The sequence below is a fragment of the Mizuhopecten yessoensis genome, unplaced genomic scaffold, assembly GCF_002113885.1.
Source record: "Mizuhopecten yessoensis strain PY_sf001 unplaced genomic scaffold, ASM211388v2 scaffold5325, whole genome shotgun sequence".
NCBI lineage: Eukaryota > Metazoa > Mollusca > Bivalvia > Pectinida > Pectinidae > Mizuhopecten > Mizuhopecten yessoensis.
In genome coordinates, this window is record NW_018405992.1 from 603,570 (window position 1) to 631,197 (window position 27,628).

Below are 27,628 nucleotides of genomic sequence, written 5' to 3' on the forward strand. Positions count from 1 at the left end.
TCGACTTTCAATCACAGGGGTGAAATGTTTAAAAAAACAAAAATGGGACTTTTGAATGAATTTTAATCATAAATTCTGATATTTTGCCTGTAGCTTTATTTTAGATCACTTTTAAGGTTACAAGTGTGAGATTTATACCAGGTGAGCGATGCAGGCCCATTGGGCCTCTTGTTTAATATAATGACTTTTTATCTCCTCAGCACATTTATAAGGTGGGCCAGGGTTGAGGAGCCCTGGATTCCCTCCTTGTACAAAACAGGCCCTCTCAAGAGGCATTTTTTCTATTCTTTCACTCCTTATATTTGCTATGAGAAAACGTGTGATTTTTATCAAAATTTCAAAATTTCCAAAACCATGTAACCCAGTGGAGGAATCTCATCTGCCTGTATCCACCCACTTTTGTAAAGTCTTTCACATCATAGTTAATGTATATGGCAGAACGTGAAACACCCCAACTGGATGCACAGTATCATTTTCAATCAATTCAGATTTAATACTAATATGGCTTCATTCTTTCATTCATCTTTCATTCTTGTCAAATAGTTGCAGATATTTGTTTTTTAGACACCATTTACATAGGAGTTTTGGTAAAATGTTCACCCAGAAATTAATACATTATATAAAACATGATACACATTTGTTTTCACTGAGGTTTTGTATCTATAAACCAGTGTTTATATGCATTTTTTGTACTCATTAAGAATCAAACACATTCTTTAATGACTCCCAGATATAGGAATACTTATTTGAACTTTTTAATATTGAAATGTTCATATTTTTTTTTATATTGTTTACAGTGTATTGATTATTTACAACAACATCATTTTCAAATTTCAATTTATTTCTTGATTTCCAAATATACCATTTCGTTGTATCATTAGATTGATAACTAGGTTTACATTTATGTTTAGGTTATAGCATCCGAACATTACATCTGTTTCAGAAAGTTTATAAACTAGTTGTGAAGGAAATATACAGTTTATAGCTTAAAAATATATATATTTAATATATGATTATGTGAATTTGTTTTTCTGTGATCTTTTCCCCCAATAGTTTTGTATGCTGTGTTCCACGGGTTTCCACATGTTTGCATGCCATTCAGAAAGAGCAAGTAAGAGATGGCTGGCCATAGATCTGACAGGGATCTCTATAGGAGTCATTGGCTGCTACCTCCCTGCTGTCCATTATGCATTTTACTGTCTGTCTGTAAGTTGTATTACACACTGGTATAAAAGTACTCCTCTTTTCTTGTGTAGGTCACACAGGACATAGGTGAAGAATACCTGCCCATAAGTCCTCTTGTCTAGTGTAGAAAACACAAGAAATAGGTGAAGGATATTGACTCATTAGTCCTCTTGCATTTTGCCTAGGGTCGATAACACAACAAATACTGTAGGTGAAGGGTACATGCCCATTGGTCCTCTTGCCTAGTGTAGATAACACAACAAACAGGTGAAGGATACAGGCCCATTGGTCCTCTTGCCTAGTGTAGATATGTGAAGGATACAGGCTCGTTAGTCCTCTTACATTTTGCCTAGGGTCGATAACACAACAAATGCTGTAGGTGAAGGATACAGGCCCATTGGACCCCTTGTCTACTGTATATAACACAACAAATAGGTTAAGGATACTGGCCCATTAGTCCTCTTGTCTAGTGTAGATAACACAACAAATAGGTGAAGGATACAGGCTCATTGGTCCTCTTGTCTAGTGTAGATAACACAACTAATAGGTGAAGGATACAGGCCCATTTGTCCTCTTGCCTAATGTAGATAACACAACAAACAGGTGAAGGATACAGGCCCATTGGTTCTTTTGCCTAGTGTAGATAACGCAAGAAATATGTGAAGGATACAGGCTCGTTAGTCCTCTTACATTTTGCCTAGTGCCGATAACACAACAAATACTGTAGGTGAAGGATACAGGCCCATTGGACCCCTTGTCTACTGTATATAACACAACAAATAGGTTAAGGATACTGGCCCATTAGTCCTCTTGTCTAGTGTAGATAACACAACAAATAGGTGAAGGATACAGGCTCATTGGTCCTCTTATCTAGTGTAGATAACACAACAAATAGGTGAAGGATACAGGCCCACTTGTCCTCTTGCCTAGTGTAGATAACACAACAAACAGGTGAAGGATACAGGCCCTTTGGTCCTTTTGCCTAGTGTAGATAACGCAAGAAATATGTGAAGGATACAGGCTCGTTAGTCCCCTTACATTTTGCCTAGGGTCGATAACACAACAAATACTGTAGGGGAAGGATACAGGCCCATTGGACCCCTTGTCTACTGTATATAACACAACAAATAGGTTAAGGATACTGGCCCATTGGTCCTCCTGTCTAGTGTAGATAACACAAAAAATAGGTGAAGGGTACAGGCCCATTGGTCCTCTTGCCTAGTGTAGATATGTGAAGGATACAGGCTCGTTAGTTCTCTTACATTTTGCCTAGGGTCGATAACACAACAAATGCTGTAGCTGAAGGATACAGGCCCATTGGACCCCTTGTCTACTGTATATAACACAACAAATAGGAGAAGGGCACAGGCCCATTGGTTCTCTTGTCTAGTGTAGATAACACAAAAAATAGGTGAAGGGTACAGGCACATTGGTCCTCTTGTCTAGTGTAGGTAACACAACAAATAGGTGAAGGATACAGGTCCACTTGTCCTCTTGCCTAGTGTAGATAACACAACAAACAGGTGAAGGATACAGGCCCTTTGGTCCTTTTGCCAAGTGTAGATAACGCAAGAAATCTGTGAAGGATACAGGCTCGTTAGTCCTCTTACATTTTGCCTAGGGTCGATAACACAACAAATACTGTAGGGGAAGGATACAGGCCCATTGGACCCCTTGTCTACTGTATATAACACAACAAATAGGTTAAGGATACTGGCCCATTAGTCCTCTTGTCTAGTGTAGATAACCCAACAAATAGGTGAAGGGTACAGGCCCATTGGTCCTCTGTGTATTATTCATACATTGTGTCAGTGGTTCTAAACATTGCTTGTTAGCTTTAATGAGTTCTAGTTTTATTAACATTATCCCAGTAATCAATTGTGCTGCTAGTTATATCGTTCAAGTGTTAGTGATGGAAAAAACATATGTAAAAAGTATGCAAGTTTATAATGTATTACATTGTGTTTTTTTTTCTCCAGATTTGGCGTGACATCTATTTATTTATCATAACCTGCCTGTCTATATCAACCTTCGTGATAATGCAGAACCCCAGATACTTCTCCAATGAGTGGGTAAACACACGTTTAATGGTGTATGTTGGACTTGTAGCCTATGGAGTTATCCCTACCCTTCATTGGATATACTTAAATGGTGGCATATCATCTGATATAGTACAGGTAAAAACAAAATCAATCTGTTGTTCAATAGTACAGAGATTGAAACTCTAACCTGTTGTTTAATAGTACAGAGATTGGAACACCAATCTGTTGTTTAATAGTACAGAGATTGAAACTCTAACCTGTTGTTTAATAGTACAGCGATTGGAACTCTAATCTGTTGTTTAATAGTACAGAGATTGGAACACTAACCTGTTGTTTAATAGTACAGAGATTGGAACACTAATCTGTTGTTTAATAGTACAGAGATTGGAACACTAATCTGTTGTTTAATAGTACAGAGATTGGAACTCTAACCTGTTGTTTAACTCTTTCCGTACCGTTGTCGTGTACATCCCTGTTGTTGTGTATACATGACTACAGACTTTGTGTTACCCGTCTTCTGCTAAACTGCTAAACTCGTCATAGCACACGACAGTTGTGTAATTAAATTAATTGTCTTACTCTACTAATATCAGCACACATTTGTTGGCAAGAAAGATTTTTATAGGTGCAGAGTACACATTTTTTATCATGTGGCCTATTGTTTTTGAATTTGCTGCAAGATATTGCGTTTTGTGGTCGCAAATATAAACAATATGGCGGCGACTGAATGCGCTGTGTTATTCCACTCTCAGATGCTGATCATTGTATAAACATGCAGACCGTTGAATAAATATGAGTTATACACCACACGTGGTATATGACCTTCCGTAGTTTTGATTGGTCGAGAAAATGAACCTTGACCGGACGAATTCTTTCACATGCTTTTTGCCGCGTGCTGTTTTATGTCGTCTGTTGTCAACATCCAGCAAATGTTGGTGACTTTTGTGAGGTTATGCGATGGGAAATGGGGGTTATCAAGGCAATACCAAAAGCAGATGATGTTTAAAGATTTGATCGCTAGTTTCAGGTAAAATTGATACAGACGCTCGATATCGTTTCGACACCATACCGTCACGTGTCCAGGTCGTGAAACCCAGAGATGTAATACATATGTCTCTGTGAAACTCAAACAAGATCTATAACAGCGTTGGAAAACATTTTGTTCTCCCCATGACCAGTTTTTAATATTTGGAGGGTCTGTCTATGGCGGAACTCTCACTATAAACATCAGCCATAGAATCTCACGAAGAAACGTCCCAGGCATATGGTTTTGGACATTGACAGCGAATAAGTTCGTCATCATCACTTGGCGGGAGGCAGATTTCGTACTATATGCTTACGCGCATATAGTCCGTGGTTAATTTATATTAATTAATGCATTATTACATACTGTCAATTATTAAAGTCATTCATCTATTTTATTTTTTCACAAAGTTGTTGCCAAAACATTAATTTTGAAAATTAATAAATTTGTAAAAAAAGTCATTTTTGAATATTAATGAGTGACTTTTTACATGTTGGTCATATCACTACGCCAGCCTTGTCAACAAAATATGTGTATGCTATTCAAATCAGGAAATACTCGTTAGTTAATTTTCAAAAGTTACAGAAAGACACTCGCTAAAGCTCGTATCTTTTGTAACTTTTGAAAATTAACAAGCTTGTGTCTTTTGTAACTTTTGAAAATTAACTAACTCCAGTGAAATAATTACCATATTCAACAACCACTCGTTGTGTAACCTTCATAAGTCATGGCAAACTCTACTTGTATTTAGAAAAACTTTATGACTTGGTGACCAAAATCAATCCCTATTTGGTACCCACACTACAACGCTGTTTTGAATACAATGAATCATATCGTTCGTAGGCGGACAAATGACGATTTCTCTGTCATAATTAGCTGACAGTCAGAATGCTGTGAAAATAAAAACGTGTATGTATATGAACAACGACATGAGACAATAGCACCATTGGTTAACGGTTTCCTTTTATTTCTTGCAGAAGTTACACCTCCTCTAAAAACACATTGATAATCCGTCATTTTGTTATATGTGCAGGGGTGAGTCTAGTTAGGACGTCCGGTACGGAATCCCGACCGGTATCGGGTACGGAAAGAGTTAATACTGGAACACCAATCTGTTGATGAATACTATAGAGATTGGAACACCAATCTGTTGTTTAATAGTACAGAGTTTGAAACACCAATCTGTTGTTTAATAGTACAGAGATTGGAACACCAATTTGTTGTTTAATAGTACAGAGATTGGAACACCAATCTGTTGTTTAATAGTACAGAGATTGGAACGCTAATCTATTGCTTTACAGTATAGAGAGATTGAAGCACTAATTCATGTTTAACAATGCATGGATATAGAGATCAGAACAGTTATCCCATGTTTTACAATACATAGATATCTGAACATTTACATTTTGTGTCTATCGTTTGTGTAAATGTCTGGTGTTATATAACTCACTTTTTGGATCCCACACCGGTATTACTTATCAGAAAAGCAGGTTTGGTTTACAAGTATACAGTTCTTTGTTAAGTGAAGGCCAGGTTGACTAATATACATATCCTGAAATGTTAATAGGTCTTGTTGAACAGAAGTACAGTTCTGTTATAAGTGGATCTTTTACCTTAAGGAAAGTTATAAGCTTTGCAAGTTCTATCCTGTAATTAACCATTTCCATTTTACTATTTCAGTTATTTGTGCCAAAGGTTGTAATAATGTATAGTCTTGGTGTGATGGCATTGGTATTTTATCTGACCAAGTTTCCAGAGCGGTTTGTTCCTGGTAAGTATTCAGGTTGTAGGAACCTTGATATTTGCTTTAAAACAAAGCAGTGGCAATGTATTAAAAAGGACTTGCTATAGACAGACAGCAGATAAAACCAACATCATATTGTATGGCTGTTTACAAATCTCAGACAGCAGCTAAAACCAACATCATATTGTATGGCTGTTTACAAATCTCAGACAGCAGCTAAGACTAACATCATATTGTATGGATGTTTACAAATCTCAGAGGGGGGGGGGGTTGAAGGGCATCTAAAAAGAGTAATTTGACCATATTGCTTTGAACTATACCCCATACCTCAAAATTGTATATACAAAAGCTTAGCATGAAGAGGCAAACATTATCATGCTATAAGCCTTGACCCATATCTTAGGGCTGGTTTGTAACCACTGGTTTATTTTGAAAAAAACACCCTTGCATAAAGTATTGTGGCAATGAACTTCTTACTTCTAAAAGGCATTGTAATTTCTGGACTTCCATACTTCAGTTTTCCAAGGATGTAGTTAGTGATTGCAATGTTTTTTCCATTCCAGGTCTGTTTGACTTTGTTGGCTCAAGTCACCAGTGGTGGCATGTGATAGTGGTTGCCGCCTTCACCTTTTGGCACTATGCCGGATATGATATACTGCTGTACCGTATCAACCACCCATGTCACTAAAGGACCAGATAAATTGTTGTATCATTTCATTCAATAGTTTTCTTAATAGGTCTTGAATCTATCCAATATAAAGTTAAATGTACCCAATACAAGTAACGATGTTGTGCGAGGTTTTTGTTTGTCTAATTATTACATTTAAGTAATATGTGAGATCAGGTATTGCATGATATTTTGTTACACGACTTACGTGTTTTTAAGAATGAAGTTGACATTTTTAATATTTGTTGATAGACAGTGCATTATATCAAGTGTATCAAGTTATGTCTAGAATATCACTATTTGGTGTTATATTATGTACATGTCAAAGTATTACTTTGTACTTAAACTTACGGTATCTGTCAAAATATGTTGATGACTTTACATGATTTTTTCCCCCTATTTGTCTGTGGTGCCAATTATTGTAAACACTAGCTAGCATAGATCAGGTATAATAAGAGATTTATATAGGCATCCTTTCTAGTTAGATCAAGTGTGGGGCATAATACATGTAATCACTTTATATAGAAATCCAGGATCCTTAACTACTGTAACTCTAAAAAACAGTAGTACATGATGCTGATGTCCTTAACTTAACCTTCCACTATTAAATTACCTAGATTATGAAGCTAGTCTTATTACCAATATGCTGCCCTGAAAAAAATGTCTGTCCATAACAAATGGTTTTAATTTAAAATAATGATATGTACACCATATTTAGGTGAACTATATGCCCAAAAGTAGGGGGGTACTAGTCCCTTGAATGAGAAATTTAACTTAAACCAAACCTGAATAGATGTTCCCATTGAGAAGAGGGAGATTCCTATTGAGTTTATGGTAATTGGTCAAAGTACGTCTAGACTGAAATTATAACACTAACCATTGATTCTATGTAAGAGGATTTTGAGTGAATGTTGCCCCAGATGAGGGGGATAAGCCTATTGATTTTGGGTTACTAAGTCAAATGTCAAGGCCATAGTAGCTATAAAAAGAGAAATTAAAGGAAAATGTTGGTTTCAGGATGCTAGCATTTGAACAATACAGCTGATCTAAACTTACAAGTCTGATGTCTGTCTAATGTTTAGAAGATCCCTGTAGAAGTAATTGTTAATATATTGAAATTTTGTGAAAATATTAATTTCCAATTGGTATTTTAATCAATTGGATTTAAACCAAACTAAGATGGATATTGCCCCTTCGGAAGAGGAACATCTCTATTCCCTTTTGGGTTGCTAGGTGACAAATTAATTTTAATATTGCTATAAATAGACATTCCTGCTATACAATATTTGATTCCTGAATGTGAACAAATATTCCCCCCCCCCCCAACCAGGATCTAAATCGGGGAATATATGTCAGTTCTACTTCTACCAACTTTTTCCCTGTATTTCAAATAAAGATGTAGCAGTGTAAACCAGAGATGCTTACATGTGTATATTATGTATTGACCTGTGATGTAAATGACAATACATTCCTACTTGGTACAATTTTTACAGATCCCAACAAACATGATACTCATCTGACACAATTACTGTTCACTTGCACATTTCATATTAAAACTAGATATAAATGTTCCAAAAGGATTTTCAGTCTGATCTCATCAGGATAACAGACTTATCTGTTATGCTTAAAAAATGGTTTTATCATATGACCAGTCTTATGCTTTGTCAAGGTTTGTAATGTAACTAGTATTTGTACATAGACTGACTGATACTGATTACAAGTTTATTTATTAGTACTGTTTTTTATGGTTCAGCTGTTTAGATGTACATATTTAAATTGAATTTAAACTTTTATCAGTATCTTGAGTTAGCAAGTGTACTGGTAACAACAAAACCTTTTCCAATGAAGATTTTAGCATCATTTGCTAGTCTATTGTAGATTTTTACCTCATGAGGGTTCCTTGTTCATGCATTTTGTTTTTTTAACATACATATTGTACTACAAATTGAATTTCCATAAACATAATCATGTACTGTGATACAAATTGAATTCCCATAATTAGGGCCCCTCATTTGGAGAATTTTGTCAATATTTATACTATACAAAGATTACAATCGATGTTGAACAAAATCTGCGTATGGCATTGTACAGTAAATAATGTTCCTCCCCTATTGTACTCTCGTCAATGTATACCAAGCCGTATAAATATAACAAAGTACAGTGGTTTATTGTTTAATTGTTACCCCATAGGAATTTCTATGTAAATGGTTCAGGTTTATGATAAATACTTGATGGGGCCCTATAGGGTTTTAGGATGTTTATTGATGCTGTATCTATACTTGTAAAGGGCATGGTAATCTGCATTTTGTGTAGCTCCATATTGTTATTCCTGTTTTAGTGTTTGTCATCTAGTCTTTTTATCATATAATATACAGAGATCATTTCTACCAACCTGACCTACACACAAGTATCAATGGTTTATACATTATTTACACAGAAACGTACTTGTTTATAACATCAAGTTTTTACCAACTTCATCTCAAATTTAATGACAATATAGTCATTTTTTATTTATTTATTTATGACCAATTTGCAAATAAATACAATTTCAAAACTTTTCAAAATGTTCTGGTTATTTAAAAGTGTCGAAATCGGAGCACAGATGGTTGTGTGTCAAATCTAATGGTTTATCAAGACTGGTCCTTAGTGATACACTTCTCTAGGCTGTTTGGTGGACATCAGACAACAGTTTGTACTAATTATTCAAAACCATTGGAAATGAAGATATATTAACTTCTTTAATGTTTTCTAACCATTTGCTGACAATATTATTCTTAATATTTGAGAAGGAAAAACTTAAACAAGGATAAGGATTTGAATGGCCCAATCGATGATGGATTGCAAAAAAGCAGGTCTTCCTAGCAAATCATAACAACATTTTGGTATTTTGCAGTTGATTTTTATTGATCATCAGTTCATTATTACTGTTTCAAGACATGAAATGTCATACAAGTACACTAGCTGTGTACCCACTAAAGACATTTTGTACAGTTAAACAAGTATTTACATACAACCACTAGTGCCAACCTTGTTGGTGCATAATATGCAGACCATTACACTTCTATAACTTAGCTAGACGAAGGTGGACTACAAACACCCCAAACTTAACAGTCATCACAGTCATCCACATATAAATAAACCGCTCTTCACATTCAACAATGAAAATCGACAGTCTGGACCCCAACGCACTCATTATTTCGATTGACCTTAGTAAATAGACCTTCAGCATAAAACACACGTCTTTCTTCTTATGACTATAGCGGTACCTTTATTGAAATTAATGAGTATAGGCTAGCCTACTTATTTCACTTCATTGAAATTCAGAGTATATGCTGGCTGACATGAGCCCCCTTTTAAAAATAGTTTTAAAAATAGTTACGCACTAAGAAATCTATAAAATGTCGAGAAATTTGGACTAGGCGACACAAATTCACGGGAATGCAAGCATTGATAACATGTTTTTCTTAATTTTTACACTGTGCTAATTAATCAAATCAGAGATGAAATTTGTTAAGTAGCATCTATAGCAATCTATTCCTTTATTGATGAAAAAATAACATTAATAACATAAATTGATATATGCCAAAATTCATCATGTAAGTGTACATTTCCCCCAACAATCTGGCTGTATGATATCTTGATTAGACTTGGTATTTAGCTCCATTACTCTTATACCAAAAGTTCAAAATATTTCTGGTCAACAAAAGTGGTCATTCAGTAAGCAAACTGAATCTCCTTCAATTTGAATACATTACATGTATTTCATAATAATTTGACAGACACAACAGTGGCCTTAAATATAACGCGAATTTTAAATTCAAATTCAATATCATGGCTTTGTTCATATAGAAACCATTGTCTACCTTGTCTATATAGATACCATTGACAGCCTTGTCCATATAGAAACCATTGATGGCTGTGTCTCTATAGATACCATTGTCTATATAGATACCATTGACAGCCTTGTCTATATATATATACAAACCTTAGTTGATAGAGATTGCCTACATGATGTATTCCTTTGAATTTGAATTAATAAATTCTGGAATAGATGTTTGAGAAATTTCATCGCGGATATTTATTAAAATCACAGCCATATACAACTCACAGAACAGATGTCTCACAAATACAACCTGATACCACAGTAAGGGAAACATCTAACAACTCACAGAACAAATGTCTCACAAATACAACCTGATACCACAGTAAGGGAACCATCTAACAACTCACAGAACAGATGTCTCACAAATACAGCCTGATACCACAGTAAGGGAAACATCTAACAACTCGCAGAACAGATGTCTCACAAATACAACCTGATACCACAGTAAGGGAACCATCTAACAACTCACAGAACAGATGTCTCACAAATACAGCCTGATACCACAGTAAGGGAAACATCTAACAACTCGCAGAACAGATGTCTCACAAATACAACCTGATACCACAGTAAGGGAACCATCTAACAACTCACAGAACAGATGTCTCACAATACAACCTGATACCACAGTAAGGGAAACATCTAACAGCTCACAGAACAGATGTCTCACAAATACAACCTGACACCACAGTAAGGGAAACATCTAACAACTCACAGAACAAATGTCTCACAAATACAACCTGATACCACAGTAAAGGAAACATCTAACAACTCACAGAACAGATGTCTCACAAAAACAACCTGATACCACAGTAAGGGAAACATCTAACAGCTCACAGAACAGATGTCTCACAAATACAACCTGATTCCACAGTAAGGGAAACATCTAACAACTCACAGAACTGATGTCTCACAAATACAACCTGATACCACAGTAAGGGAAACGTCTAACAACTCACAGAACAGATGTCTCACAAATACAACCTGACACCACAGTAAGGGAAACATCTAACAACTCACAGAACAAATGTCTCACAAATACAACCTGATACCACAGTAAGGGAAACGTCTAACAACTCACAGAACAGATGTCTCACAAATACAGCCTGATACCACAGTAAGGGAAACATCTAACAACCCACAGAACAGATGTCTCACAAATACACCTGATACCACAGTAAGGGAAACATCTAACAACCCACAGAACAGATGTCTCACAAATACACCTGATACCACAGTAAGGGAAACATCTAACAACCCACAGAACAGATGTCTCACAAATACAACCTGATTCCACAGTAAGGGAAACATCTAACAACTCACAGAACAAATGTCTCACAAATACAACCTGATACCACAGTAAGGGAAACATCTAACAACTGCATTTGATCCTTTTCAGGTAAAATTTTAAGAAAGTTTGGAGATATGGGGATTCATTCAACAGTTAAGTAGTGCATACAAACCTACTACACCCATCTGTTACCAGTGCTGGTATAAGTCTGGGATAGTACGGTAACCATGACAACACCATTTAGTGACACAGCACTGTCTGGCATAGTTTGTTAGCATGGCTGGTCACTCTATCACACTGAAACTCTCCTCACTCACTTTCTCTGATCACAATTACAAACTAATTTGTTAAGAAAAATAATGTCGAACAAACGGAATGTGAGAAATTGGAAAATCAAAATGGCGCAAAATATGTAATACATTTTGTAGAATGACAAATAAAGAAAACATAAAAATAAAAAGTCAGTGAAAGTCAGCTGAATGATCAGTTGACTAGATCTGACATGATTGATACTAATAGGTTCACATTGAGCAGGTCAAGGATGACACACAAAGTTTTAAGGTAAACTGTCTCTGACTGGCTAACAATATTGAACAATACAAGTATGATTAATAATGCTGCTTACTGTAAGCTATAAAATTATGCCTAAACAAATATTTCATAAAAGACCCTGGAGGAATTTTATCATCAATAGAATACAGAACAATACTAAAGTTTCATCTTATGACATGGTACCTTGTTTTTGATCAAGCCAAACTGTCACTTGTAAATAACACAGTACCTAGTTTATGATAGGGTCCAAATGTAACTTGTTGATGAAACAGTATTTAGGGTATGATCAAGGAGGCCCAGCATGATGTTATTTGTAGAAGGAAGAGTACTGTAGATTACTTAACAAGGGATGATATCTTATTCCATTTAGTGTCTATTGAAAACTCAAGTACTTTCTGGTCAATAATTCCTACCAAAAATGAAGAATTGTACTCACCAAAGAGTACAGAAAGGTGAAGTGGAAAAAGTAACTTGTAAGTAATCTATAATTCTGTACCAGTCCACTAGGCCAAATCTGTAGTACTGTACCACTAGGCCAAATCTATAGTTCTGTACCACTAGGCCAAATCTGTAGCACTGTACCAGTCCACTAGGCCAAGTCCATAGTACTGTACCACTAGGCCAAATCAATAGTAGTGTACCAGTCCACTAGGCCAAATCTATAGTACTGTAGTTCCAGGCCAAATCTATAGGACTGTACCACTAGGCCAAATCTATAGTACTGTACCAGTCCACTAGGCCAAACCTATAGTACTGTAGTTCCAGGCCAAATCTATAGGACTGTACCACTAGGCCAAATCTATAGTACTGTACCAGTTCACTAGGCCAAACCTATAGTACTGTAGTTCTAGGCCAAATCTATAGTACTGTACCACTAGGCCAAGTCTATAGCACTGTGCCACTAGGCCAAGTCTATAGTAGTGTACCAGTCTACTAGGCCAAATCTATAGTACTGTACCAGTTCATTAGGCCAAATCTATAGTACTGTACCACTAGGCCAAGTTTATAGCATTGTGCCACTAGGCCAAGTCTATAGCAGTGTACCAGTCTATTAGACCCAATCTATAGTACTGTACCACTAGGCCAAATCTATAGCACTATACCAGTCCACTAGGCCAAATCTATAGTACTGTAGTTCCAGGCCAAATCTATAGTACTATACCACTAGGTCAATTTTAAAGCACTGTACCAGTCCACTAATCCAAATCTATAGTACTGTAGTTCCAGGCCAAATGTATAGTACTATACAACTAGGCCAAATCTATAGTACTGTATTTCCAGGCCAAATCTATAGTACTGTACCAGTCCACTAGGACAAATCTATAGTACTGTAGTTCCAGACCAAATCTATAGTACTGTAGTTCCATGCCAAATGTATAGTACTATACAACTAGGCAAAATCTATAGTACTGTAGTTCCAGGCCAAATGTATAGTACTGTACCACTAGGCCGAATCTATAGTACTGTAGTTCCAGGCCAAATCTATAGTACTGTACCAGTTCACTAGGCCAAATCTATAGTCCTGTACCACTAGGCCAAGTCTATAGCACTGTGCCACTAGGCCAAGTCTATAGTAGTGTACCAGTCTACTAGGCCAAATCTATAGTACTGTACCAGTTCACTAGGCCAAATCTATAGTACTGTACCACTAGGCCAAGTCTATAGCATTGTGCCACTAGGCCAAGTCTATAGCAGTGTACAAGTCTATTAGACCCAATCTATAGTACTGTACCACTAGGCCAAATCTATAGTACTGTACCAGTCCACTAGGCCAAATCTATAGTACTGTACCAGTCCACTAGGCAAAATCTATAGTACTGTAGTTCCAGGCCAAATCTATAGTACTGTACCACTAGGCCAAATCTATAGTACTGTCCCACTAGGCCAAATCTATAGGACTGTACCACTAGGCCAAATCTGTAGAACTGTACCAGTCCACTAGGCCAAGTCCATAGTACTGTACCACTAGGCAGAATCTATAGTACTGTAGTTCCAGACCAAATGTATAGTACTATACCACTAGGTCAATTTTAAAGCACTGTACCAGTCCACTAATCCAAATCTATAGTACTGTACCCGTCCACTAGGCCAAATCTATAGTAGTGTACCAGTCCACTAGGCCAAATGTATAGTACTGTACCACTAGGCCGAATCTATAGTACTGTAGTTCCAGGCCAAATCTAAAGTACTGTACCAATAGGCCAAATTGTCACTTCTACAATCTTAAGAAATGATTGGATTTGCTTTAATACTTAAAATATACATATATATACTGTTGACTTTTCAATAAGCTAACATGTTTGGTTAATTCCTGGAAATGTAGATTTACACAAAACATATTCCAAAGGAAACATATACAGTTCACGCCAGCATAGGTTTACACCAATGATGTCGCTGAGCACTATTTTCTGTATGGTATGTTTACATATTTAAGTATTAAACACTTTTGGGACAAACTACACAATCAGTAAAAGTCAGGACAAACTGTACATCACCACGTGTACTGTACACAAAACATCTCTCCAATAAGACATCTCCTGTATTGAAGCATTGAAAAGCAAAAATAAATATACATGATTCATAGAAGCTTTTCAGGAAAATATTCTTGAGCTATTTTCCAGCACTTTTTCTTTTCTTCAAACACTTTCCAGATCCAGGTTTTCATATTTTTTTATGAAGATTTACTATTCATAATGTATAGGATATTGTTATATAGCACAAAACTAAAATGAATCACATCGGATCAAAAAGAATTTATCAATCAATTTTTAATTGTAAATCAATATTAACAAAAAAACTTTGAAAGTCATAATTTGTTATATATTATACTGTCAGTATTTTTAAGGAATTAACAATCAAGCACTTGTCCAGGATTCCTCTATTTACCTGTACTTTTCAGGCACTGACTTCAATATTACAGCAACTTTAATACCCTGTGAGAACCATGTTATTGTACAGAAACTTGGGGACTAGAAAACAAACACAGAGATATATTATTTCACCAAACTCTGAGAACAGAGTGAGGATCTTGAATGGTAGCCTTGAGATATAGTTTGGACTGATCTGTTCTGGCCCTGTCACGTTTAGAACTGTCCAGCTTCTCGGGCATGTTGCCCCCAAACATCCCCCCTCCCCCCTAAGGCGTCACTAGGGATCCGAATCAGTTTTAATTTACCCCTGTTATCAGTTGGGCCAGACTACAGTCATGGGATAGCAGTGTCTAGTAAACACAGGCTTAATCTAGTTCTGGGTCAGCAACAGTTAACAGACAAATGTAAACAATTGCAATCCATTAAGATTTTGGTATGAAAACAAAGTTGGTTGGAAATATTTACACTACAGGAGCATCCTTGAGGTATATAAGATGTACAAATATGTGTTTCTTACATGAGATGGACTACACAGATACCTATAGAGCTTACATTGGGAAGACAGATATCAACACAGTGTAAGTTAGACTGGGAAATGACATCTAGATTGTCATTATTTTTGTGTTGCATGTAAAATGCTCACAAAAACAACTATTTATTATGAAACATCATCAAAGTTATGAAATTATTTTTCTATTCCGAGTTAAAATGATAGAAATTCAAAGAAAACGTACATGTTATTTATACTGATTATAAAGCTACACAGCAGACACTACATGGCAAATAATGGCACATTTCTAAACATTTGGCAAGACACTAGGGTTGTCTCCCTTGGTATGTCGATAAAGACAGCAGACAGAGCTGGTAAAGGCAGATGCAGCGAGAAAAGGTGTAAGACTTTGCATAAAAATAGTCATGAAAGGTAAATATGATTTTTGAAATATGTGTTATCCAAGGTAACAGGGGGTGTCATCCTAGGTACAGGAGGTATCAACATGTACTGCTTTGCCATCCTAGGTAACAGGGGGTATCAACATGTACTGCTTTGTCATCCTAGGTACCAGGGGGTATCAACATGTACTGCTTTGACATCCTAGGTAACAGGGGGTATCAACATGTGCTGCTGTGTGATCCTAGGTAACAGGAGGTATCAACATGTGCTGCTTTGTCATCCTAGGTAACAGGGGGTATAAACATGTACTGCTTTGTCATCCTAGGTAACAGGTGCTATCAACATGTACTGCTTTGTCATCCTAGGTAACATGAGGTATCAACATATACTGCTTTGTCATCCTAGGTAACAGGTGCTATCAACATGTACTGCTTTGTCATCCTAGGTACCAGGGGGTATCAACATGTACTGCTTTGTCATACTAGGTAACAGGGGGTATCAACATGTAATGCTCTGTCATCCTAGAAGACAGCAGACAGAGCTGGTAAAGGCTGATGCAGCGAGAAAAGGGGTAAGACTTTGCATAAAAATAGTCATGAAAGGTAAATCTGATTTTTGAAATATGTGTTATACAAGGTAACAGGGGGTGTCATCCTAGGTTCAGGAGGTATCAACATGTACTGCTTTGAAATGCACATGACCTATTAATATAGATAGATTTGTCAGTAATTCAAGCCAGGGGGTATCAACATGTGCTGCTGTGTCATCCTAGGTAACAGGGCGTATCAACATGTACTGCTTTGTCATCCTCGGAAACAGGGGGCATCAACATGTACTGCTGTGTCATCCTAGGAAACAGGAGGTATCAACATGTACTGCTGTGTCCTCCTAGGTAACAGGGGGTATCAACATGTGCTGCTGTGTCATCCTAGGTAACAGGGCGTATCAACATGTACTGCTTTGTCATCCTTGGTAACAGGAGGTATCAACATGTACTGCTTTGAAATCCTAGGTAACAGGGGGTATCAACATGTGCTGCTGTGTCATCCTAGGTAACAGGGGTTCTCAACATGTACTGCTTTGTCTTCCTAGGTGACATTAGGTATCAACATGTACTGCTTTGTCAGCCTAGGTAACAGGAGGTATCAACATGTGCTGCTTTGTCATCCTAGGTACCAGGGGGTATCAACATGTACTGCTTTGTCATACTAGGTAACAGGGGGTATCAACATGTATTGCTTTGTCATCCTAGGTAACAGGGGGAATCAACATGTACTGCTTTGTCATCCTAGGTAACAGGTGGTATCAACATGTACTGCTTTGTCAGCCTAGGTAACAGGAGGTATCAACATGTACTGCTTTGAAATGCACATCACCTATTAATATAGATAGATTTGTCAGTAATTCAAGCCAGGGGGTATCAACATGTGCTGCTGTGTCATCCTAGGTAACAGGGCGTATCAACATGTACTGCTTTGTCATCCTGGGTAACAGGGGGTATCAACATGTACTGATTTGTCACAGCAGACAGAGCTGGTAAAGGCTGATGCAGCGAGAAAAGGTGTAAGACTTTGCATAAAAATAGTCATGAAAGGCAAATCTGATTTTTGAAATATGTGTTATCCAAGGTAACAGGGGGTGTCATCCTAGGTACAGGAGGTATCAACATGTACTGCTTTGTCATCCTGGGTAACAGGGGGTATCAACATGTACTGATTTGTCATCCTAGGTAACAGGGGGTATAAACATGTACTGCTTTGTCATCCTAGGTAACAGGGTGTATCAACATGTACTGCTTTGTCATCCTTGGTAACAGGAGGTATCAACATGTACTGCTGTGTCCTCCTAGGTAACAGGGGGTATCAACATGTGCTGCTTTGTCATCCTAGGTAACAGGGGGAATCAACATGTACTGCTTTGTCACAGCAGACAGAGCTGGGAAAGGCTGATGCAGCGAGAAAAGGGGTAAGACTTTGCATAAAAATAGTCATGAAAGGTAAATCTGATTTTTGAAATATGTGTTATACAAGGTAACAGGGGGTGTCATCCTAGGTTCAGGAGGTATCAACATGTACTGCTTTGAAATCCTAGGTAACAGGGGGTATCAACATGTTCTGTTTTGTCATCCTAGGTAACAGGGGGTATAAACATGTACTGCTTTGTCATCCTAGGTAACAGGTGCTATCAACATGTACTGCTTTGTCATCCTTGGTAACAGGAGGTATCAACATGTACTGCTGTGTCCTCCTAGGTAACAGGGGGTATCAACATGTATTGCTTTGTCATCCTAGGTAACAGGGGGCATCAACATGTACTGCTTTGTCATCCTAGGACAGGGGGTGTCATCCTAGGTACAGGAGGTATCAACATGTACTGCTTTGAAATGCACATGACCTATTAATATAGATAGATTAGTCAGTAATTCAAGCCATCGACGAGTTCAACTCTCTACAGCCAGACTTGGTACCTGATATCTACCAGAATTATGATAAAAGAATCGTTCCGATAATAGATGTACTGCTGTGTCATCCTAGGTAACAGGGGTTCTCAACATGTACTGCTTTGTCTTCCTAGGTGACATTAGGTATCAACATGTACTGCTTTGTCAGCCTAGGTAACAGGAGGTATCAACATGTACTGCTGTGTCCTCCTAGGTAACAGGGGGTATCAACATGTGCTGCTGTGTCATCCTAGGTAACAGGAGGTATCAACATGTACTGCTTTGAAATGCACATCACCTATTAATATAGATAGATTTGTCAGTAATTCAAGCCATCGACGAGTTCAACTCTCTACAGCCAGACTTGGTACCTGATATCTACCAGAATTATGATAAAACAATCGTTCCGATAATATAACTCGGACTGGGGAATGCAGTACATAATAGTGATTTTAAGAATGGAGTTACAGTATTAGGGGTCTTGATATGACTCTTTTTAATTCTTATTGCTGAGTGGTACAGGGTGCACAGAGGTTTAAAATACCAAAACCTAATGGACTGGCCTTGTCCCCCCACCCCCTCCACCCTTCAAAAAAATTGTTTGGTCTTTGCCAGATGTATTTTTATGCAAACATTTACAAAAAATATTTGCATGATACAAATGAAAAATTAAAACATGCTCATAAATTAAGTTATCTACGGTAGCAGTAAATGAAAATGTTTGCAGATAAGACCTTTCAATTATTTAATAGAATTGATTTACATAACTAGTCATTTCATTTCTATAATAAGAGTGTACTACACATTATCATCCAAAAATATCAGAAAATGTGGTGATTAAGATATTGTATTTAAAGACAAAGTCATTGTATTGGTCCCTATTACACCATTACTATTCTGTTTAAAACAGTTTTCTTCATTAAGTCATAAGCTTCATAAAAAGACTGTCCACCAACAACAATGTTAGGACAAGGAAAGCGTAAGTGATGTCACACAATATGCCAGTGTTATTGAGATGTCATAAACGACAACGCCTATAGTTTGTTATTTTTAGTACTAAATTCTGCCCTCTGGTCGGTGTGATAATTAACACAAAGTGAGTTTGTCACGAAACGAAAATACATACTTATTTTCACTGAAAGACCTTATATTTCATAAGTAAAAGTATACTAAAACAGAACGGCTTTGAAAGCTATATCAAACGCACCCACGTACAGCCAAAATATCAGATTCATAAAAATGTAGTTCAATTTCTAGGCCTATGTCATTGCTTTATGACTTCTCCACACCATTTTAAGATTACACAGACTGTAAATTCTAACAAATCAGAAAATGCAGGCAAGATCCCCTCCCCCTAACCCCATCCCTCGAAACCAGATAGAGCACAAAAACAGTACGGCCCACCTGTGTGGGACAGGGATACACATTTAGTATATTGAATAAAGTTCAAAGATATTTTATGTATCTACAAAATAAAATAAACATTCATACAGAGTATAAGATAGGAAAACATTTTTGTTATAACACATAATCTTAACATCGATAAAAGAACAAGTTGTTTGGTGTTAGAGTTCTCCGTGTCCGTTTGATGCACTCTCTGTGGATGGTTGTTGTATTGCTGATCGATATAAGACCTAAAAAGGAACCTATGTTGTATAAATAGTGAAGAGGAGGTCATTAGGGACAAAGAAAGCACCGGGCAAAGTATAGGAGATCTAGAAACTAAATCAAATGCACAGGGGATCAAGAAACTACATCAAATATACAGGAGATGTAAAAACTATATCAAATATATAGGAGATCTAGAAACTATATCAAATGCACAGGGGGATCAAGAAACTACATCAAATGTACAGGATATCTAGAAACTATATCAAATGTACAGGGGGATCTAGAAACTATATCAAATATACAGGAGATCTAGAAAATGTATAAATGTACAATCTTGCATCATTAAATTTATTACCTCAACAGCACAACTCTAAGCAAAAACTACAAAAGTATCTACTGTAAGTCTATGTAAACAAAACAAACTTTAACGGAATTTTATTAGTTTTTCTGGTATATTATAGATAAAAAAAAATCACCAAATTCACCAAAATCACAAGCAAATCATTACATTGACACCAAGTCTATCTTTGTTGTCATCACTTTGACACCAAATCTACTTTCTTTTTAGAACTAAACGGTTCATTAGTAGCCATACTGATTGTGGGAATCTTCCGTTGTTTCCTCGGCCATGTGAAGGTGTCGTAACCACCAGAGCTAACCTTCATTGCTTCTGTTGAAGCATTTGCTACCTGCGAGTTAGATTCCTTGGTGTATGCAGGATGGCGAATGCTTGACACATGTAAATTATGGCCAATACATTTATTCAAGTCCTGCCCCATGAATCCCTGAGCGTGAACCCCGTCAGGGTCCCCTCCTTCATCATCATCATTAAAACTCATATTTGCGAACCCTGACGTAGAAACCGTATCACGCGGGCTCCGCCGTGCAGGCTTGGTGCGCCCCCTGGAATGCTGGAAACTGGAACTGAGGTTTTCCTCCTCATCATCCTCCTCTGACTCATCATCATCGCTCTCTCTACTCAATAAAAAGTCTTCAGCTTGTTGGTGCTGTGGGGAGATGGAATCTGGAAATCTAATTTCCTCATTACTGAGGGTTTTGTAACCAACATCACTAACACCAGACGTTTGCCTCACATCCTGTGTCTGTCTAGATACCATGTTCCTTGGGTTATAACCAAATGACTGAGATTTTTTCACATTACCTGTCTGCACAAAATCATCAGCCTTTTTATTCATACTCATGTGACCAAATGGTACAGCCCCAAAGGGATCAGGGGCGGAGAAGTGTTCCTTTGGGGGTTGTTGTATGGATGCTTGTACACCTGCCATGTGGGAGGTGGTGGTTGACATGGAGTAGAACTGTCTGGAGTTGGGTGGTATAACGGAGGGAGTTGATACTATCACAGTTTGTTTGACCTGTTCAGAGGTCTGGCCTACAGTTGACACTGGCTCACAAGGGGGAGACAATTCATGCATCAATGGTTTAGGTTTAGTTGCAGGAGCTATTTTGAAGGGAGCCTTGCCAAATATATCGCCATTGCTAGTCTCGCTTCCTACACTCTCCTCAGTTTTGTCCATGTCACCCTGCAGTAGTGGGCTTCCTATAGACTGGTGAGTTTTAGACTTTGTCATGAACTTTGGTTTGAACGGTGCCTTTGCAAATATATCTGAGTTTCCTGGCGGTTTAGCTGGCATTACAGCACTAGATGGGCGTTTTTTTCTGGTCTGCTTCTTCCTAAATGGTGCAGATGCAAATGGATCAGATTTACCTCTCTCTATTGATGGGGACATGGAAGGACTACCCAACATGTTTGGGGACACAGTGCTGTTACTACTGGGGGTACTGTCATCATGATCATGTGAATACCCTGTCTCCGAGTTACCACAGTGATGTTGCATTCCATATGCATCCTCTAACTCATCATCATCCAGAAGTGGCCTTACACCATACTCATGACCAACAATCCTGTCTGATGCATTTATGCTTCCATGATCCGTACCTGGTGGTACTTCATGCCCTACAGGCCGCCGATTGTTAAACTCTTGCGCTGCCACCTTGTGTCCCTCACGCGGTTTATTTGCAGATGCGGCAGGAACAGGGCGACTCCCATACTCGTCCTCTAACTCCTTGTAACTGAAGTCTACTACACGTTTGTTTACATGTACTCCTGGATGGTCGTCTTCTGCGTATGAGGAACTTGACTCTGCCTGTTCTTTGGGGGGTTTAGTCTGGCTCTCTATCTGTACAGGTTTGGAGACTTTACGCTCTTCACTTTCCTCATCCGTGTCGACAAGTTGTTGGTAGCGTGACGCCCGGTTCAATGCCGCCTTTACTAAGGAGGCACCAAAGAAGTCATGTGACTCTGTCTCCTGGTTGGCTACATCCTTGGGTTCCTTCCGGTCCTGCTTGCTGTTGGATTTTTCCTCATTTTCTTCTCCTGAAAAATCATGAAATAAAATAACTTACATTAATGATTTGTTTTTGATTCTGTCTTGAAATACAAAAGGATACGAATATAAAAGTGACAATTTTTTTTCTCTATAAAATTCAAAGGAAAGAATATAAAATGTTATAAAGCTGTTACAAAAATAGTTTGATCTTCTTTGACATTCTTCCTTATCAAAGGCATACTTACATTTGTGAGTCATTTTCTTAACTATCCAAATTTGTATATAGATTAATTAACAAAGCGGTGTTCAGTGAGAACTTCCTTGACTAACCATGTACGGGGGACCTTCTCTTATCTAACTGGCTATTATATAAGAAGGAACTTCCACTATCAAACTATATTACTTTTATAAAAGGGGAAACTACCACATCATGATATCTTGTAACTATATACCGGGAGACTTCTACTTAATATTTTACAATTATATTAGGAGAGACTACCACCATCTTAATAACTTACTTTTATATAATGGGAGACTACCAGTATCATAATATCTTACTTTTATATAAGGGGAGGCTACCACTATCATAATATCTTACTATTATATAAGGGGAGACTACCAGTATCATAATATCTTACTATTATATAAGGGGAGGCTACCACTATCATAATATCTTACTATTATATAAGGGGAGATTTTACCAGTATCATAATATCTTACTTTTTTATAAGGGGAGACTACCACTATCATAATATCTTACTATTATATAAGGAGAGACTATCAATATCATAAGATCTTATTATTGTATAAGGGGAGACTACCAATATCATAATATCTTACTATTATATAAGGGGAGACTACTACTATCATAATACCTTACTTTTATATAAGGGGAGACTACCAGTATCATAATATCTTACTATTATATAAGGGGAGGCTACCAGTATCATAATATCTTACTATTATACAAGGGGAGATTTTACCAGTATCATAATATCTTACTTTGATATAAGGGGAGACTACCATTATCATAATATCTTACTATTATATAAGGGGAGGCTACCAGTATCATAATATCTTACTATTATATAAAGGGAGACTACCAGTATCATAATATCTTACTTTTATATAAGGAGAGACTACCAGTATCATAATATCTTACTATTATATAAGGGGAGGCTACCAGTATCATAATATCTTACTATTATATAAGGGGAGGCTACCACTATCATAATATTTTACTTTTGTATAAGGGGAGACTACCAGTATCATAATATCTTACTTTAAAATAAGGGGGTACTACCAGTATCATAATATCTTACTTTTATATACGGGGAGGCTACCACTATCATAATATCTTACTTTTATATAAGGAGAGACTACCAGTATCATAATATCTTACTTTTATATAAAGAGAGACTACCAGTATCATAATATCTTACTTTTATATAAGGAGAGACTACCAGTATCATAATATCTTACTTTTATATAAGGAGAGACTACCAGTATCATAATATCTTACTAATATCTTACTTTTATATAAGGGGAGATTTTACCAGTATCATAATATCTTACTTTTTTATAAGGGGAGACTACAACTATCATAATATCTTACTATTATATAAGGGGAGATTTTACCATTATCATAATATCTTACTTTGATATAAGGGGAGACTACCATCATCATAATATCTTACTATTATAGAAGGGGAGACTACCAGTATCATAATATCTTACTATTATACAAGGGGAGATTTTACCAGTATCATAATATCTTACTTTTTTACAAGGGGAGACTACCACTATCATAATATCTTACTATTATATAAGGGGAGGCTACCAGTATCATAATATCTTACTATTATATAAAGGGAGACTACCAGTATCATAATATCTTACTATTATATAAAGGGAGACTACCAGTATCATAATATCTTACTTTAAAATAAGGGGGTACTACCAGTATCATAATATCTTACTTTTATATAAGGAGAGACTACCAGTATCATAATATCTTACTTTAACATAAGGGGCGACAACCATTATCATAATATCTTACTATTATAGAAGGGGAGGCTACCACTATCATAATATCTTACTTTTATATAAGGAGAGACTACCAGTATCATAATATCTTACTTTTATATAAAGAGAGACTACCAGTATCATAATATCTTACTTTAACATAAGGGGAGACTACCATTATCATAATATCTTACTATAAGATAAGGGGAGACTACCAGTATCATAAAATCTTACTATTATATAAGGGGAGATTTTACCATTATCATAATATCTTACTTTGATATAAGGGGAGACTACCATCATCATAATATCTTACTATTATAGAAGGGGAGACTACCAGTATCATAATATCTTACTATTATATAAGGGGAGATTTTACCAGTATCATAATATCTTACTTTTTTATAAGGGGAGACTACCACTATCATAATATCTTACTATTATATAAGGAGAGACTACCAATATCATAAGATCTTACTATTATATAAGGGGAGACTACCAATATCATAATATCTTACTTTTATATAAGGGGAGACTACTACTATCATTATTCCTTACTATTATATAATGGGAGACTACCAGTATCATCATATCTTACTCTTATATAAGGGGAGATTTTACCAGTATCATAATAGCTTACTTTAATATCAGGGAAGACTACCATTATCAAAATATCTTACTATTATAGAAGGGGAGACTACCAAGATCATAATATCTTACCTTTATATAAGGGGAGGCTGCCACTATCATAATATCTTACTTTAACATAAGGGGAGACTACCAAGATCATAATATCTTACTTTAACATAAGGGGAGACTACCAAGATCATAATATCTTACTATTATAGAAGGGGAGACTACCAAGATCATAATATCTTACTTTAACATAAGGGGAGACTACCAAGATCATAATATCTTACTTTAAAATAAGGGGAGACTACCAGTATCATAATATCTTACTTTAATATCAGGGAAGACTACCATTATCATAATATCTTACTATTATATAAGGGGAGACTACCAGTATCATAATATCTTACTTTTATATAATGGGAGACTACCAGTATCATAATATCTTACTATTATATAAGGAGAGACTACCAATATCATAATATCTTACTTTATACAAGGGGAGACTAGCAATATCATAATATCTTACAATTATATAAGGGGAGACTACCACTATCTTAATATCTTACTTTATACAAGGGGAGACTACCAATATCATAATATCTTACTTTAAATAAGGGGAGACTAGCAATATCATAATATCTTACTTTATGTAAGGGGAGACTACCACTATCAGAATACCTTACTTTTGTATCAGGGAAGACTACTACTATCTATAGATTGTCCAATATATGACATTGGATCTATATGATATGTTATTGTGATGTTTGACAATAATGGTGATCATTATTTTTTATCTAAAACAATGTACAACATACCATTTTGATTTCTTGTTGGTTAGACATTTCTATAAATATCTGAAGTAAGGGTAACATTGTTAGATATTTACTTAGGCCACAAGTATGTATAACCTGACGTTTTAATTTATCAGACAAAAAGCAACAACCAAGGATTAAACTTGACATTTCAAAGGTAAGCTGCATGTAAAAACTGTAGTTCAACTAAACACTATGATTGTTTGTCTGGACCCTAGAGGTCAACAAGAGAGGCATTATCTCCTAACTGAATATCACTACCAAGATGGTTGTCTGTTAATGACCACGACATTATGTGCAGGTAGTAACCAGCAGGTATTGGTGTTATAAGGATAGTAGCACTGCTGCACAGCCCAACAGCACTCCCATCAACACAGGCTCATGTGGACTTTTGTTGTTTACTGTATTAACACTGTACTCTTGACTATCAGCATATTATCCTTAGCATACTTGCTAACTCTCCCTTTGGAGGGAGACTCAAGATTTTGGACCCGAAATTTCACATTTTCAACCAGTAAATTTGCTGAAGTATTCCTTTATTCTAAGATCTAATGATTTCATCTGAACAACTATAAACATGCCATTGGCGTATGTTATTTTTACCTAGGGTGTATATAAATATATTGTATTTATGTTTTTAATATTGAGCCTGTGGATTCTCTACCATGGAAATTTCAAAAGGTTGGCAAGTATGCTAGAGTTTGATTTTTGTTGATTTGTTGCCATGAACAGTTTGAAATGTATGAAATAGATGTAAAGGCTTGAAGTACAAAGTTAAAGTTGGCATGCCGGATTAACGATGGTCACAACATTTTAAACTTTTACACCTGGAAAATTTTTTCAACTAGCAGAAGTCAGTTTAGAGGATTGTGTTTGCGCTAATATTGGAACATTTGTGTGTCTGTATAGATTGCAGGGAGTAAGGTGAGAATGTTTAGTGAATTGGTAGAGTTTTATTTTGAAACTTTTGTATTTTGTGCACTGAAAAATGTAGGCTTATGTTAGACATTTGATGTGTTAGTACTAAGAGATTAAGGCTGATGTAGAACTTTTGTGTTGAGATTTAGGCTAATGTTTCAACATTTGTGTTTGTAACTTATGTTGAAACGTTCAACTGTAGACAGATAGAGATTATGTGTAGGTAGAGATTTAGGCTTATGTCAAAACTTTATGTGTAGGTACAGAGAGATTTGGGCTTATGTCAAAACTTTATGTGTAGATACAGAGAGATTTACGCTTATGTCAAAACTTTATGTGTAGATACAGAGACATTTAGGCTTATGTCAAAACTTTATGTGTAGGTACAGAGAGATTTGGGCTTATGTCAAAACTTTATGTGTAGATACAGAGACATTTAGGCTTATGTCAAAACTTTATGTGTAGGTACAGAGAGATTTAGGCTTATGTCAAAACTTTATGTGTAGGTACAGAGAGATTTAGGCTTATGTCAAAACTTTATGTGTAGGTACAGAGAGATTTAGGCTTATGTCAAAACTTTGTGTAGATACAGAGCGATTTAGGCTTATGTCAAAACTTTATGTGTAGGTACGGAGAGATTTAGGCTTATGTCAAAACTTTATGTGTGGATACAGAGAGATTTAGGCTTATG

The 27,628-nt window shown here is 36.4% G+C and overlaps 2 protein-coding genes and 1 long non-coding RNA gene across 6 annotated transcripts in view; 2 read left to right on the forward strand and 1 right to left on the reverse strand.

Moving 5' to 3' along the window:
- LOC110450569 (progestin and adipoQ receptor family member 3-like) overlaps positions 1–9,221 on the forward strand; it is a 12,926-nt gene extending 3,705 nt beyond the window's left edge. Inside the window, exons 3-6 of the mRNA XM_021498165.1 lie at positions 1,054–1,206; positions 3,165–3,362; positions 5,932–6,022; positions 6,559–9,221. Of these exons, the coding sequence (XP_021353840.1) occupies positions 1,054–1,206; positions 3,165–3,362; positions 5,932–6,022; positions 6,559–6,683 (567 nt within the window). The 3' untranslated portion in view covers positions 6,684–9,221. The remainder of the gene's footprint in view (positions 1–1,053; positions 1,207–3,164; positions 3,363–5,931; positions 6,023–6,558) is intronic.
- A 5,287-nt stretch (positions 9,222–14,508) lies between these two features.
- On the forward strand, positions 14,509–17,657 carry LOC110450573. The gene is made up of 4 exons (XR_002462989.1): positions 14,509–16,479; positions 16,887–17,079; positions 17,280–17,446; positions 17,562–17,657. It is a non-coding gene; the product is annotated as an uncharacterized LOC110450573 (long non-coding RNA).
- LOC110450570 (AP2-associated protein kinase 1-like) overlaps positions 17,437–27,628 on the reverse strand; it is a 72,688-nt gene continuing 62,496 nt past the window's right edge. For 3 of the 4 annotated variants that reach the window (XM_021498169.1, XM_021498166.1, XM_021498168.1), the window contains one exon: positions 18,737–22,596. In XM_021498169.1, the coding sequence (XP_021353844.1) occupies positions 20,735–22,596 (1,862 nt within the window). In that variant the 3' untranslated portion in view covers positions 18,737–20,734. Of the gene's footprint in view, positions 17,524–18,736; positions 22,597–27,628 lie in introns of those variants that run through there. The other variant, XR_002462988.1, reaches the window with a different exon arrangement.